The 17886-nt window shown below is 30.9% G+C and overlaps 1 protein-coding gene across 1 annotated transcript in view; it reads left to right on the forward strand.

Annotated features, from left to right (window-relative positions):
• Positions 1–358: 358 nt before the first annotated feature.
• LOC136969888 (poly(A) RNA polymerase GLD2-like) overlaps positions 359–17886 on the forward strand; it is a 47074-nt gene continuing 29546 nt past the window's right edge. The window contains 5 exon segments of the mRNA XM_067264196.1: positions 359–780; positions 7334–7472; positions 7548–7592; positions 7595–7664; positions 17326–17420. Coding sequence (XP_067120297.1) covers positions 359–780; positions 7334–7472; positions 7548–7592; positions 7595–7664; positions 17326–17420 — 771 coding nt within the window.

Consider the following 17886-nt stretch of genomic DNA (forward strand, 5'->3'; position numbering starts at 1 on the left):
ACCATATGGAAGTTGTGGCTTAAATCTCATATGGTATTTTATTGAATTTTTCAGCAATATAAATTAATTAATAATTGTCATTTCCCAATTTTTTTGATATTTTTAGGATTTTCATAGTTTGCTTTAAACTTAAAATTTATTACACTTTATAAATTCTAAAATGTTAAAAAAATTTTTGATAAAAACAATTTTTTTTATTTCATAACAGATAATGAAACATGTTTATAACATTATGACAAAATGATTTTGAATAAAGCAACCTATTTCCTTAAAGATCACATCCTTTGAAGACAACTTTCTGACTGTTATATCTGACTATATTGCTCTACATTCCTTGGCATTTATCAGATTTGACAGCATGCTCCAAATGCCTTCACAATGGATGGTTCCATCAGGAAGAGATAATTATTCATTGATTCCAATAGAATCACGACTTGTAGGAAGTCCTCCTTTAAACATATTTGCCTTGACATTTCCAATGAATATGTATCGGTTATCGGGACTAAATCCTTATATGACTGTTCCTAATCAAAGAGAGAGACTTTCATTTCCATATTTTGCAAATAATTGGCCACCAGTGCAGCCTATAAGATTTTATCATCCACAGAGACATTTCTCAAGAGACAGTTTAGGAGAATCATCAAGTAGCTGTGATGGAAGTCTTTTAGGTTCACGGTCTTCAACTCCTCTATCTTCTGCTATTACTTTAGAAACTAATTTAACAGATCAAGACAAAAGTGCATTAGGAAGTCTTAAAGATACTCAAACAAAAGGACAAAAGTAAGTTGAAATTTCTTTTTTTATAAAATCTGATTCTTTCATATTACAGTATGAAGCATATACAGTAATATAAATTGTTTTTAAAATTTAATATATATAATCACTTCAGTAAATCCATAATAATATGTTAATTGATAATTTAAATATAGCCATTATCACAGTTGTTGTTATTAAATAACATTACTATTTTAGTTTATACAGGAATACCTCATTTAATGCAGCTTTGTTTAGTTTGGGATTCACTATGGTACAGCTTAAAATATGTACCAAGACATTAAATTAATGCATTATGATATTCTACAGTGGCCTAAAATGTACATTAATTCCTTTGCGCATTAAATCCTCAATTTCTCTCATTCTTCATTATGAGAGAAATTGAGCACACAACGTTCAATTCCCTGCTTGCCATCCACTACCCATGACTGTATTTGCGTTATATTGATCATATCCTTATAGCATGGGAGGTTGATGTGGATAAAAAATTTATATTTTTTTAAAACATCTTAATAAAAAAATGTCTTAAATGTAATTACACTAGTTAAGTAACGCTGTATCAGCGTGTAGTCGGAACGAAGTTGCTCGCACCTTTATTTTCTAGATTATGAGGGAAAAAAGAGAGAGAGAATCATTAGTTCTCAACAATATATTTGATTTCTATTGGATCATTTAAAAGGTCTGCATAGCAATTAATTAATGGCTTATTTTAACGTCTCATGAAATTCTGTCTGTCACTACGGGCCTTGGACTTAGATTGACTCGTAGCGATCTTTGTTGTAACTCTTTAAAAATACTGAGTCAGTTATTTTTTTTCACTCAACTCAATGTAACATAGGTAAGACTGATAGCTGTCTCTTTTTTCCCTATATCTATTTTGATTTTTGGAAGAGTTAATCCCTGTGATTTATGTATAGTCATCGAGTATGCTAAGGTAAGGGGAAACTGTCTACGAGATCGCAATATACTGCCATCGTTCGAAGAGCATGTTATGAGGATTATTGGTATTGGAAACAGATTACCATAGATGAAAGGTTTCTGATAGCTATCGAATTCCACGAAAATAAACAGAGGAAGAGCTAGAGGGCGAGCATTAGGAGCATATATAATGTAGTGTATAGTTCCTACTGAATCATTGATGAGACCTCCTTCCACCCATAAGTTGACTCTCAGCATGATTTTGGCATTAACTGAGAGATTCAAATACTTGGATAGACCAAGAAATGAGTCATCTTTGAATGAATGCGGGGCAATATCTGGAGTGTTTTCAGATGCTATATAAGCAAGAGGGCATCCAGTTGACTGCAAGTAGTTTTCGTTGCTTTGTTTAACTTGCTCCTTTGTTGGCTATAGCTCTACTGCCATTTGGAACTGATCAAGTTTATCTCTGGATAAATAGGCTCGATTTCTTGTCAGAATGTTCAGATCTGTATCAGAGAAATCACCCAAAGCTAGATGTTGTAAGACATCTGTGAAGGAACTATCTGTGCTATTTTGTCTATGAGAATTACTAAGTTCAATGAACTTCTCAAAAGAATCAAATGCGAATGTAATGTCCCAACAAGGTAGGAACCCTGTTGGGACATTACATTGTAAAAAACACTCGAGTAGAGAAGAGTATCTTTAACAGGAAGAAGCTGATGAAAATCACCAAACAAATAGATAAAGAATCCACCAAACGGCTCATCTTTCTCGGGGTTTATCTCCTTCAACTTTCTCTTGATCATGTAAAGCATTCTTGCACCAATCATTGACATTTCATCGATGATGATGAATTTGAGCGACTTTATTTTAATCTGGAATCTCTGCAGGTTCTACATTTAGAGATTGAAATTTCGTACTAACGATAGGAAGACAAAGGAGAAAATGGATCGTAAAGTTATCAATATTGATCACTGCCTCTCCATGTTTTAAAAAGAAAATTTTTTTTAACTTATTATTCCACAAGCAGGTAGGCCCGGTGTTGCTCGGGCAAAAGTGACGATAGCGAAGATTAAGATTATTATGTTATAGTCACAAAAGAAAAAGTGTAATTTCATCAACAAACTAAGTATTTCTAAAGAAAGGTCAAATTTGAAAATCAAATGTTCTAATATTGTTCGATTTTTCATGACATGTTCTGATTATATCGTTCGATTTTCATCGAATGTTCTAAAGAAGAAGGGTCGAGAAAAACCGAACTAATCTGTTTAAATTTGAAAATCTTATATGTTCTAACATATTACTCTTTTTCTTTCTTTTTTTTTTTTCTCCAGCACCTGTAAATCTTGCATTGTAGTGCCTTTGACCGGAGTGCTTCTTCTCTTTTTCTCTGAAAATCGCAAACGTTTTCGAACCTCGTTGGATTCTTCCTCAGGCGTAACAGAATTCTGTTTTACAAAATTTAAATATCCTGTCGAAGTTGACTGTTGATTTAGAAAAAATTGCATTCTGGAACACTGTTGCGTGCAGCCGATGTTGTCATATTAGACTTGCGCGATGTGAGTATAGCGCCACTTCAGGGATCTGTTGAGAAAGGCTTCCCAAGCCGATGATAAGTTGACCTCCTTTTTAAAATTGATGCAGTGTGTGTTACTGCAGGTGTTGAGTAAGATGTATATAGCTTCAAGCCATTTGAGGTGATCTTGTTGAAACGTGGAGTGAATGATTGAGGCACGGGTGAAAAGAGGCTCTATTTCTGGTTTGGATGAATAGACTGCTAGGGCGGTGTTTTGTCTATGGTGTAATATGTCCGCTTTGTGCTCATTAATCCTCGTTTGTATGTTGTGTTTGGTGGATCCGATGTATATGGCTTCGCTGTTATCTCTGTGGTCGGCGATGGGTATAGAGCAGGGGTGGCCAACAAGTCGATCGCGGTCGATCGCCAAGCCAATTTTGGTCGATCGCTAGCGATGTCTTGACTTAATGTATTATATTTGTAACTGAACACAACTGTATGCATGCAGTTATGACTCGACTCATAAGCAGTGAGTGCACTTCGTACTGAAACAGTGTATAAACATAGCATGTATTTCACACTTCCCCCTCCCCACTTAGACTATGCCTATGACAACAAGTCGATCGCGACACATTTTTACGATAAAAAGTAGATCTTATGTGCACAAAAGTTGGCCACCCCTGGTATAGAGTATATTCCCGGAAGTCTGTTTCTATCCGGAGCGTGTCTTTCGTTCCTAAGCCATTCGAAAATCGTTGGGCATCTCCTGAAAGCTAAGTGGATATCCTTTTTCTTCGCTATTTGGTAGTATATGGCCTTCAGTGCTGGATTGTAGGTGATCGGTATATAATGTTTTAAAAAGAAAAAAAAATTTTCTTTTTAAAACATGGAGCAGCAGTGATCAATATTGATGACTTTACGATTCATTCTCTCCTTTGTCTTCCTATTTGCGATTTTCAGAGAAAGAGAGAAGCAGCACTCCGGTCAAAGGCACTACAGTTGTTGATTCTAATTTATTTTCACTCTGGTGTTGTCCCTTTATTATATTATATTAAATCTTGCACATTGCTGTTCTCCATTGTTACTTAACACTTTGGTGTAACACAATTGCTTAAATTCGGTACCCTGTGTACCAAATTTCTACTTTCAACTCCTAACTGTTTGGACACGTCTCGATAATGTATATAGAAGCTTTAATCCTGTTCCCCCCATGAAGAGGAATTTCAAAGAATCCCTTCTTAGTGAGCATTCTCGTGACATATCCTAACTGTGTACCAAATTTCAACTTTCAACTCCTAACCGTTTGGGCTCTGCACTGATTATTATTATTATTATCAACTCGTCTCGATTTTATATATATATATATATAAAGATTCTTTATATTTGTTGTGTTTCTAGTTAGTGATAACATTTACCTTTCAAAATTACTGTTTTAATGCATGCGTGCAGGAAGCGACTAACATTTGACTTCATGCATTCCTTGTCAATATTATAACTCTAGAATGAGATGTCCGATCTTGATTAAATTTTCTAGGATGACTCATCATCACTCAAGGATGAACTGATTGAAAATTTCAAATCTCAAAAATGATCCATACTGAAGAAAAATGCAATCTTCATTTTGACCCCTATCTCCAGTTCTACAAAAATGGATCATTTTTGAGAGTTGAAATTTTAATCAGTTTCTCCTTGAGTGATGATGAGTTGTCTGATCTTGATTAAATTTTCTAGGACAACTCTAGAATGAGTTATAATGTTGACAAGGAATGCATGAAGTCAAGTATTAGTTGTCACTTCGTTCTGACAATAAAAGTGGATCAGATAATTTTATATTATATATACAGTTAACGTACAGTATCAAATTTATTTTAATAAATTGTACTATTCTAGAAAGGATATAAAGCTAAGAAATTTGTGCAGGTGCATAAATATCTATTTAGTGATTAAAAACGTCAAAGAAAAATTATTATAATAAACAGTGCTGATTTAAACTTGAGAAGAATTGTCAAGATGGCCACAGTTTTTTCAAGTTCAGAAGAAGTTCTGATATATTTTGAATGATGATCCGAATAAAGTATCAGCAAATGCAATTTTTGCAATTACAACTAGTTAAAATTCAAATAATCTGTTAAGTGAAAAAATTCCTTTTGAAATGAATTATTTTTCTTATTAAATATATTTTCTAATTAGTAAAGAGTCAATTAGTATAGTAATTTTGTGAAATGCATTAAGTACACTAAGTGGTCTATCCTGTATTATAAGATTGGATGTGTCTTTCGAGATGTAAGTTTAAATAAAATTTCTCTTATAATAGATTATGTTCACTAAGGTATAAAAAGCAGCTTTAAAAACAATATTACTTAAATTTTTTATATTCATAATTTGATGACAAATTATGAATATAAAAAATGCCACAGCTATCTGGTCTTATCACTTTTCAGTTATCTGAGTTAGCATTAGTCCACATTATCTCAGATAATTGTTCTTCTATACTTAAGATTAAATAATAGTTTTTTGTTTTGTTATTACTTATAAACAAAATCAGACTAAAATATTCAAGTGTAATGTAAATAACTTAAGAATTATGAGAATGGTATATAAGTCCATTTATGGCACAAAAAAAAAATATTTGGTTTATTTGATGCTCATAAAAATCATTTGTATAATGAATTTGCATATATTTAAATTCATAGAAACATGGGTAAATTTAGTAGACTTTACCGGTATTGAATCTATTTGAAATGCAAACCCTAAAATATCTCAACACAAACATGCACCATTTTCATAACAAAAAGTCCAATTAATTAATTAGTGTGAAAACCTAGGGGCCAATATTTTAGGTTGAATAGAAAATTATAAAATTTGACAAACAGGAAAGATTTGTTTTAGTCAGATGAACCTTTTTTGATTTTAAAGGAAGTTCCTGAGGTGAGATGCTTATTTTGATATCAACTCCACAAGGAAGTTCCTTGTTGCTTCTCTCCTCAGATGATTTGAGTAGCCCCAGATGATTGGTTAGATGAATATCCTATAAATAGGGTTCACACCAACATCAGAGAGCTGGAATTGGAAACGTAACTCTCTAGAAAGTTGTCTCTGAATGAAAAGGAGTTTTCTGCCAAATGCAGGAAAACACAGCCAGCCTTGTCAACAACTCAGAAGAGAATAAAGGAAAGAAATGAGGTATTGCATTTGACTGTAACCTCCAGAAAGCTCTCTTAAGATAGAGTTAAAGGAATATTAAATTGTTGAATGGAAACTTTGTTTATTTTGATTCTTATTATTGTTGTTCATGTATTATACCATATATATAGTTTATAATTTAAATAAATGGTTTTATTATTATTGTACTACATTTGTGTCTAGCTCCATTGTTGGTCCGAGACACCCTCCTACATTTTCACTTGCCACTCAGATTAAAATCAGACTAATTAGAAATAGTTCATTTTAAATGCAAATTGGGACACACAATAATTCTTACTGGTATCAGGCTCCTGACATACTCAGATCTTGTGATCTCTGTCGTCTTAACATAAAAATCTTAATCATCCTGATTATAGTGAGTGGAATCTCACAGCCCCCTGATCTCACATTAGCCATATTGAAATCTGATAAGAATCTGGCTATATTATTTGAGGTGAAATTTGATTTTACAGAAAATTAAGATCAAATAAAAATTTAATTTTTTTTTGCAAACAATGTTTAATTAATGAAACTTAAGATAGTTTATATTAATATTGTTTATATTTATTAACTAAATTTAGAATGGAAAATATATTAAAAATTATTAAAAAATAATAAATAAAAATTATTTTTTTAAATATTTATTAAATAAGTGTGTGTGTGTGCGTGTACATATACAAACACACACAATTATAATATTTAAACACGTCTAATTATTTTAATTGCTTGTTGTTTTTAATTTTAACTAATTAATGTATTTAATTATTTTAGATATATATATATCTAAAATAATTATAATTTGATATATTAATTAGTTATAATTAGTTTAATTGCTTATTTTTAATTTTATTTGTTTAAATAATATATTAAACTGATGAGTATTTTATTCTTTTGCTATAAGTAAAATAAATTTTTTTAGAAATGTTAATTAACTTTCAGGCGACAACTCAATCCAAAACATTCACCTAAACATACTCAATCTTCTTCAAATAAACAAAATTTCAAAAGACAAAAGAAACAAAGTGACAATTCAGTATTTTCCACACAAAACTCTTCAGGAAGTATTCATTGGGATAAGGTAAGAAAGGTAAAAGAAGAAAAAAAACTTCTAAATAGTTGAATTTAATTTTATTAAAACTTTTTAAACTTCTAGTTATCACAACAAATCTGGACGCATTATCTAGAAAATAAACAAACTAGAGAGATATATATGAACGGAAAATAAGACTCAGAACAGCAGTACATAATATTCTTAATTGTGCTTTTAATTGTAAGTATATAATTGTTCTTAGTTGTTCAATACAATTTATTTGTTCTTAGTTTATATTTGTTTTTTCTGTCATGGAATATTAAAAAAAAAAAAAATTAGAAGCATGAAAGCAACAGTAATTTAGAAATTTAAAAATTTATGTTTTTAAATAATACACTCATTGCCATAAAAATTAGTGCACCAAGAAGGCATTGTCAGAATCAAATGAAATTGTACATGGGTGAGTGTAATGGTGATATAAGTAAGTGATTATGAAACGAAAGCAAAAAGATCAATTATTGCAGGAAAAACTACAAATGAAACAAGGTTCTAGTATCCTGTTGGGCCACTTCTAATACGAATACACTGTGTGATACAGGCAGGCAAAGAAGCATACAGGTGTCGTATAGTGTCCTGCGGCATCTCAGTCCATAGTTGCTGCAAGTGATCCTCTAGTTTGGCCATACTCCTAGGCTGTCTAACTTCGCATCCCAGGTGACTCCAGACTTGTTTAATTGATGACAAATCGAGACTGGGCAGGCCAGGGAAGTGTGACAATGTGACAGAGACAATCCTATGACACCTTTGCTGTGTGATTGAGCATTGTCCTGTTGAAAAAACAGCTCTTAGAAGCCCTGCCACGAGAAGCAATGCATGTGGCTGCAGGATGTCACTAACATACCACTGGGCTGTGATGTTTCCTTAGATCACTACTGGAGGTGATTGGCTGTTGTATATGATGGCACCGCAGACATCACACCAGCTGTGGGGGCAGTGTGCCACTCCAAAGTGTAGACAGGATTGAGTCATTCATTATGTGGTCTCCAGACATGACATGGCCATTGTCAGTGCCCAGCCTGAATCTGGATTTGTCACTGTAGACAACTTGTTTCATTCCGTTGTGGCCCAGTCCCATCATTAGTGACACTACTCCAAACAGAGGCAACAGTGGGTGATGTCAATGGCTGCTGCAATACCAAATGTTCCTTTCCCAGGTGCCTCAAAATGGTATGGACAAACATGGGGGATTGTAATGATGATGCCACTTGTGTCCAAATGGCAGACAATGATAGTCAACTGTGTTCATGCTTGTTGGAGGATCAGACAGTCCTCTCGGTTAGTGGTCTGCCAAGAACATCCTGAGCCTGGGAGCAATGTGTGCAAACTCTAGTCCACTGGTTCCAACAGCTCTGTGTTGTTAGAACAGCTTAGGTAGTGGACTATTTGGTTAGATGACTATCTGGCTTCTCTCAACCTGATTATCCTTCCCCCTTAAAATTGGTTAGTTGTTCATATGGTCTTCAATTGCAACAAAGCAGTGATACAGCATCTCTCTTCAACAGGTAAACTACAGATAGGATGCCTTTGCGTGCTTTTCTTTATATGGGGACAATTTATTGACCTCTTATGGCATTACGCAATGTGCCATCATGCTATAACTTTAATTGTTTCAATATCCGCTTGAGACTTATCTGCATGCTAAGTTTCATGACTCCTCCTTGGTGTGCTAATTTTTATGGCAATGAGTGTATATTATAAATAAACTTACATAAAAAGTTTGACAAACTAGATTTATTAGAGGGGTAGCTAAATTTCAGAAAATGTTTTTGCACTTGATTGAGGATGTGAATCAATTTTGTTATTTTATATCAAGATTTATTCACATTTTTCTTCCACGTCCTATTTTAGATTATAATAATAATTTATATGACAGAAGGAACTAATTTTAGATTTATGAATTATCATAATATGCTGTTTAAAAAATTGTAAAAATAGCAAACTATCCAATATAGGTAAATAGGCAGAGAAATTATGAGGACATTAGTTATATTTAAAGATGATCAATTCAAGATGAGTGGATGAAGGTACAATGTATTTGTTACTGTGAAAGACCAAAATTAGAGAATGTCAATATTCTCCAGTGAAAGTCAATACATACAAAATATGTCTGCGAAAGACTGAATATTTGGTTATATTATTATACATTCGAATAATCGCCAGTGTATGTTGACAAGTACAGATAAGCTTTGGTGGAGGTCGAAATGACAAGCCGAGAAACTGATGTTGACAGAGAGGTGAGTCTGTCACCAAATCCTTTGTTCTGCCACGATTGAAATCACATGGCATCTATTTTTATACTCTGGAACACTGCTGTTTGTCAGTCTTATGCAAGGTTTGCTGGTGTGTACAACTTTTTCTTAAATTTTAATTTTTTTTATCCGATACCCTAATTTATATTGAATAGATACTGCAGTGAACCATAAACTTTTTTGAAAAGTTACGTGCATTAATTGCAAGAAAACAAGAAGACAATTTGTTTTTATTTTTCTCAAGAAAAGTACTCTAAAATACTTTCTGAAGTGATTTCTGCTAAAACTAAGTGCAGCACACCTTTTGGATTACAGATGATTAAAATATTTTGATGTTTTAAAAATTAATGAAGAGAAATTAATTGTACCATTAAAACCAGGAGAAACGAATATACAGTATTATGTTACCAATTGATGACTTGTTCAGTATACTATCTGAAACTCACACCAGAACAGGCTATGGAGGAAGAACACACATGCTTAAAGAATTGAAAGTAAAATACAAAAATATTACATATGAAATTGTAGTGTTGTATTTAAATTTATGTAAACAATGTCAAATGAAACATAGTGCACCTAAAAAAGGTATTGTTGTGAAACCAATGGTCAGTTCAGAGTTAAACTCAGGATGTCAAGTCGATCTGATAGAGTTGCAGTCACACAGGGATGGCGAATATAAGTTCATAATGGTGTACCAAGATCATTTAACAAAATTTGTCCAGCTACAACCTTTGAAAACTAAGACAGCTGAAGAAGTAGCGTATCACCTTCTTCAAATATTTTTAACATTTGATGCCCCAGCTATATTGCAATCAGATAATGGTAGAGAATTCTGTGATCAAGTCATATCTGAACTATGCACTATGTGGAAAGATGTTATGATAGTTTATGGAAAGCCTCGTCATAGTCAGACACAAGACTCAGTTGAAAGGGCCAATCAGGATATACATAGGCTTACCAGATGTCCAATTTTGACTGGGATTGTCCCGGTTTGAGAATGTTGTCCCAGCATCCTGGCCAGTTTGTCATTTTGTCCCGGTTATTTGGTAAAATTTTAAAAGTGCCGAATATACAAGAAGTAAAAATAGTGCAGCCTCAAGTAAAATAGCAATTTGGCAATTACACCCACTGTTGCCAATCTAAGTATTTCGTATCTAGAGCTAAATACTTTTAATGTTGTCTGGGTGTTTTCCCCAAAATTTATAGCGCATGGCCTAATGAATTTAGATGTTTTATTTTTTCACAGAATTTATAATAGCATGTAGGCTATGAGATCCAGATATTTTTATTTCATTTTTTTAGATATTTTGTTTCAATTAGAGTTGGCAACACTGAAACTTACACTGGCCACGTTATTGCTGTGCATGTCATATCTAACTTCATACTAGTGATAAATAATAACAACTTTTTAATAATAATATATGTTTAGTTCAGTTATTAAAAATTGCTTTTAACTTGTTGTTTTTGTTAACAACTACTTTATTTAGTCTTTTCAATCATAGGTACTTATCCTAGTAGGCTTAATTTTCTGTTGTATTTTCTCAAAATTGTTCCAGTTTGAGAGAAAAATATGGTAAGCTTAGATATACAGAATGTTAACTGCATGAATGAACAATAACGATACAAATAAATGATCAGACAGTTTGCCCTTTGTTCAGTTTGCCAAGAACACTATCTATCACGAAGAAATACACCAAAGTCCTTATAAAGCAGTGTTTGTCATTAAACCAAAAAAAGGCATAGCATCGTCTTCTTTGCCTAGCAAACAAATTGCAAATATTGAAACCGAAGAACGGCTCAAAGAAATTGTGAATACTTTTGAAGAAAATTTGAGCGGTGGCCATAATGAATACCATATTCCAAAGGAAAATATTGAACAGGAGCTGCAACCCATCATGTCTTCATATCAAGCCCTAACTGAACAACACAAATTTATTTCTATAAAAAAAGCGGCCACAAAAGACAATCTTCTACTGCAAACAACAAAAATGTTATGAACCTCAGAGAATTTCCTCCTGCTCAAATTGGTGATACTGTAAGAATAAAAGTCCCAGATGTTGACAGTGGCCATACAGATGCCCGAAATGTGTTGGCAGTTGTTGTTCAAATAGAAGACGCCGATGTTTATAAATTAGCAAACAAAAAACGTACCTTCAAGCAGCTTTATACCCGCAATCAGTTTATAATTTGTAAAGAAAAGTTACTTTCCATAGATGAGATTTCTTCTCAAGAAATGTCACTGAGAGAAGCAGCTGCAGCTAATTCAAAAAGTTGAGGGCAAAGCTATACACACTGCAATTGCAAAAAGAAGTGTTCCACGACTAAATGCAGTTGTAAAAGCAAGGGACTCTTGTGCAATTTAAACTGTCATAACAGTTCACATTGTTGCAATAAATAAGATCGTATAATGTTAATCACATAATATATTTGTAAGTTTATTATTGGTATTATTTTTCTTTTTTGATTAAGAATGTACTGTTTGTTTTAGGTTCAACAGTTTATTTACATGTGCTGGTGCTTAAGCTTTCTCCTACTTTGACAAACATCATATATTAGAAAGTTGTATTTTTGTCTTAACGTAATAAAAATATTTTTATTCAACATTCACCATCAGTGCATGCTGAATGTTGACATTTGCCAGTGTAAGTGAGAAATAATGATATTTAGCAAATACTTCGTACATACACAAAATGACTATATGAATGCGGACATTCATCGGAGAACCTCAACCAACGAGGTAGAATAACATAGAGTGCTAAACTGGTTACTAGAGCTGAGGCAAATTGAAGTGCAGTAGCCACAACAGTTGAAATGGACTCCATCTATTGACTAAATTTAAGTTAATGATAACTGAAGATATTTTGCAATTTAGATAAATTAATGAAGTTGTTTTTTTACATATACCAGGGGTGGGCAAGCAAGAGTTCAGTGGGAGCCGAAATGTAGGTTTTGCAAAATGCATGGAAGCCACAGTTCTGTACTGTTGTGGTGGATAGTATGGTAAGGCGCGCGAGTTTATTATATAATATAAAATAAATATTGAATTTTTTTAATAAACATATTTTCACAAAATTATAAAAATAAAATTGTATAAATAATAATAAAAAACAGAAATTAACACTTTCAGCAAGAGCCGCATGTAACTCAAAAAGAGCTTCATGCGGCTATCAGAGCCACATTTGCCCATGTCTGACATATACAATCTATCAAAATATATTGTGTAAAATTTATCATAATTCTATTATATTATTTTTCATAAAATTACAATTCTTTTTTAGCAAAATTTTCTGGATTTTTAGAAAAACTTTACAAATAAAAAGTTAACATTAATTTTTATTATTTAATAAAATTATTATAATATACACATCTACATTACATATTAAGCATAAAATTTTACAGTGCAATGCAAAATATATTACACATACTGTATATCATATTTTAAAAAATGATTATGTATCACTGTCCTTTAAATATAATCATTTTTGTAAAAATTTGTCTTGTGCATCTCTAATCTTAATATTTTTATGACATCATCTGAAGGAATATATAGACCACCTTGATCTTTTATAAATATTAAGAATATAAGAATGATCACATTTTAAAATATTTTGCAGATTATTTATTGTATCTTTAATATTATGTAAATCTTGCTTTTCTATATATTTTTGATTAGAAATGCTAAATGGAAGGATATCTGTACAGTTTAATTGACTATTAGCTTTTGGAGATGGAAAAACTCTAGCTAACACTTCCTATATGCTGATCTAAACTGCAATGCCGTGGGATTGTTATTACGACTTCTATTTCTTATTGCAGAAAAAAAATAACTCAACGTGATCTTGACTGAGTTTTTTTGTTAGAAGATAATTTAATAATGGCTTTTCACTCCAAACATAGTGATTTGCTATTTGTTCTATATTTTTTAAATCAATTATCAGACCAATTAGACTGTTCAGTAAAGCCAGGACTACCATCAATATAAGAAGACTATTTCTGTAGAGAACTAGTAGTAGGTAGTTTATTAAACTGTCTTAGATACTCATATGTCTTACTAGAATTTAAAGGAAACTTTTTTAACTTCTGGATATTCATTGCCTTCATTACCAAGAAGTGATGTTTTAATAGATGACAAAGCAGTCCATTAAAGTTACTTTCTATCATTATAGCATCAGATTTAGAAAGCATTTCTCTGAGCCTTTGAATAATGTTTTTTGAATTGACAATCTTATTTGAATTTCTTTTATTAGACTGTCTGCTATACAGGTACGCCTCACTTTACAACCTATCTGCTTAACGACCACTCGCACTTATGACGAATCAAGTTTCGACCTGCAATTTGGGGAATCCCCTTTCTCAGCTTGAGTGTCGATCAGTGACGAATGGTGACATGCGCACTAAGCGTACTATAATAGGCTTGCGCATACTATAATTGTCTTATAGTACTATTGTAGTCTTTGTTATGAATAAATTTGAAGTTCGTTGCAAAATTTGTATAATTTTACAACGATTCTATATTCCCGGTGCAAGCTCCTCGCTTATCGAACAGTTCGCTTAACAATGTAGTCATCGGAACGTAACTCAGTTGTAAAGTGAGGAGTACCTGTATTTAAGTTTCTTTTGTAGCTGTTCACATTTCCGTTTTGTTAAAATTAACATTTCATGCACCTTCTTTGGCGATGGCAAACAATATGTGATCATGAGAGACTGATATTTCATATTCTATCTTTGCAATTTTTTCTTTACAGGCTTCTGAAATAGGGTCTTTAGATGTTAGTTAAGCCATTTCTTAAGAAGGGATTCATCAGTGAGCGGAAATCTGACGAAAAAGTTTTGTTATAAACTTCACTATCACAAGAATGGAATCCGATTTAGACCTACTTATCATTGGTATTAACCAATCTAAACTTCATAATTTGATATCTATAATGTTTCTATCCAAAACATTTTATAATTATTTAAATTTTTATAAATTAGACAGCGTTTTGAAGTAAGTTCGACACTTTTCGTTTACTTTTATTAAATTAATCTTTAAACTTTTTATTAGACATATAGTGTGAGCAAAATTAATAGTTATAACTTACTTGTAAAATGAAATTTCCAAACCTTTCTTGTAACTGTTGGTACAATTGATAGCGGCACAAAAATGTGGCATGATTATTTCTTACGGTACGCTTTGCTATAAACCCACTGAAACTGTCATGGCATCCTTCTCTTCAATTAGCTTCAAAAAGCAGCACTGTAATCACTGCTGCTAACATTTGCCAGATATTGGTCTTTCACAGTAACATATTCATCTTTCACATACCATAATCAAAGATCTCGGAAACTAAATGACACTGTGTTTTATTCTCTAAAACATTATTTTGTGGTTATATTTACACAGAAATAATTACATAATAAAAAAAAACTTGAACATCAATTCATTGATAAGTTTGATTTCATAATGTAGCATCTATTCATGCATATCTTTAAATGTAATTAATAAATACAAAAAATTAAATATTTACTAGAAAACTCAGTAATAAAAAAACATGTTAGTGTTTTCATTTTATTAGGAAATTTGTAAATTAAGTAAATAACTGTTTATATTTTTGAATAGAGTGTTTTTATATCTAGTTAAAATTGAAAACTGCTTTTTTTTATTAAGTTATTTCTACTAAATTTAAAATTAAATTTACCAAATTTTCAGTAAGGTGGATTTTATTTTTTAAATCTTATTATTTTTTTAATTCTTAATATGTTTTTTAATAAATAAATGTTATATATATATATATATATATATATATATATATATATATATATAATTTTTGATTTTCAAATATTATGAAATGCTTGAATAAATGCTCAGAGTTTTAAAATATTACTACTCAGACACCTTATAACTGAGAAATATTAAATTAACTCTTGGCAATATTAAATTAATAATTTCTCAGAGGTATAGATGGAATTACAATAGGAAATAGAACTTATCATTGTATTCTTTTTGCGGACGACCTTGTGCTCCTGGCTCCAACAAAAATTACACTACAAAGGAAAATAAATCAACTTAATAAATTTCTACAATCATTATATTTAACAATAAATCCTTCCAAAACGAAAATAATTATATTTCGTAACAACTGTAAGATATCTGAAAATAATACTAAAATATACCATGAAAATATCCTTCTACAAACGGTTAATGAAATAGACTATTTAGGAGTCAGGTTTGAGTGGAATTTATCTTTTAAGGCACATTTTAATAAAATAAAAATAAAAGCAAAACAAGCTATTGATAATTTGATATTTCTATGTTCTAGGTTAAAAACTACTAACTTGAAAATTCACATTAAGCTATTTAATTCAACAATTGTTCCAATAATATATTATGCAAGCCCAATATGGAGTTTAGACTATATATATAAATTAGAAATTCTTCATGTTTATTATTTACGGAAACTATTTCAATTGGAGAGAACAGTTCCAGGTTACTCTGTGAGACACGAAGTAAATAGAATTTGGTTTTTTCCCTTTTGTTTTAAAATGTATAATTAAATTTTATTACAGAATTAAATTTAAAAACGATAGTACAATAACATATCTTCACCATCAAAATATTATTCATAGTAAAGATCATAAATTCAAACAATTATGGCAATACAAACTAAATTATATTTTAAATAGTTTTGGTACATCAATACTATTGTTCAATGATAATATCAATGATTGGAAAATTGGCTACTCTCTCTTGATAGAATCTGCAATTTCACAAGCAATAAAAAGAGATCAAGATTCACTATATCAAAGCAGTTATCACTCATGGTATATTAAATTATTGCAAATTCCATCCTTACAACTTTATATGTTTTAACCAATAAATCTTAACGTGAAACATCTAATAATTCAACTCCGTTTAAATAAATACTGTGTTTATTAATAATAAATATATCGACCTAACAAGAAACTGTTGTCCTTTATGCAAATCTAAAGAATTTTCACTACTCCACTTAATTCAAAGCTGTAAAGATCTTCTAAAATTACGTAATTACTATAATATAAACCAAATATGTCAAACTAATTCAAAACTGGAATTTAAATCGGATCTATATAAAATTTATAATTATTTTGTAAAACTTTCAGAATGTTACTACTTGTCAAATCAAAATTAATGTTTGTACAATCATCTTTTGTCGCGGGAAAGTAGAAGACTCACTACATCTGTAAACATAATTGATGTTCAAACAAAATAAGAATTAATTTGTAGTTTATATTTTCTGAATTTAAGTTTACTATTTTTAGTTGTATTTCTCTTAAGTAATTTGTAAAGTTCCCCCCTAAACAGAGAAATCTGTTCTCTATTGTTAATACTAACTAATACTGTACTAAACTACATGATGTATATACGTGTATATTAATAAAGTATTGATTGATTTCTCAGAGGTATAAGGTGTCTGAGTAGTAATATTGCAAAATGATTAAAATATATTTAAATAATTATAACAAATTTTAAAACATTGCAGAAGTATTAATATTCAAGGATCTATTCTTTATTTTAATTGCCTAATTATTGTTGTTTTTCAGGATAAAAGTTTTTTTCCTTTTTATTGTTTCAGTTGAATGCAGTATTTACATTGTTGGTTCTTCAATGAATGGTTTTGGCACTACAACCAGTGATGTCGACATGTGTCTTATGCTTTCTAATACTGAGGTAAAAATTTTCATTTAAATTAGTTAAACAAAATAATTTATATTATATAAACATTTTTTTTTTCTAATTTAGAATTTAGTAGTAATTATTATACTATGTAGATTTTTTTTTGCTACACTTAAACTACATTCTTTTCCATCTGGTCAAAAATTTTATTTTCAACAATTAAATTTAAAAATATTTCACTATATAAGAATGTTCAACAAAAAAAAAATTGTAACAATGATAGATTTATAGATTATTATTTCATATATTTTGATTAAAGTAATTTGAAACAAAACTTAATACAATAGAATCCACTAATTGTAATCATTTGGAAACTTGCCTATACTGATAACATTAAGCAGAGTAACTAAATAAAACCAGAATCTACAGTAATTGTAGTCTTATTGACTGTGATTTATTAAGAGAGTATGTAATTAAAACAATTAAAAAATGTATAACTTGATATTTATTATTAGTGGTA

Source organism: Centruroides vittatus, unplaced genomic scaffold (genome assembly GCF_030686945.1).
Source record: "Centruroides vittatus isolate TY-2023 unplaced genomic scaffold, ASM3068694v2 contig_1824, whole genome shotgun sequence".
Taxonomy (NCBI): domain Eukaryota; kingdom Metazoa; phylum Arthropoda; class Arachnida; order Scorpiones; family Buthidae; genus Centruroides; species Centruroides vittatus.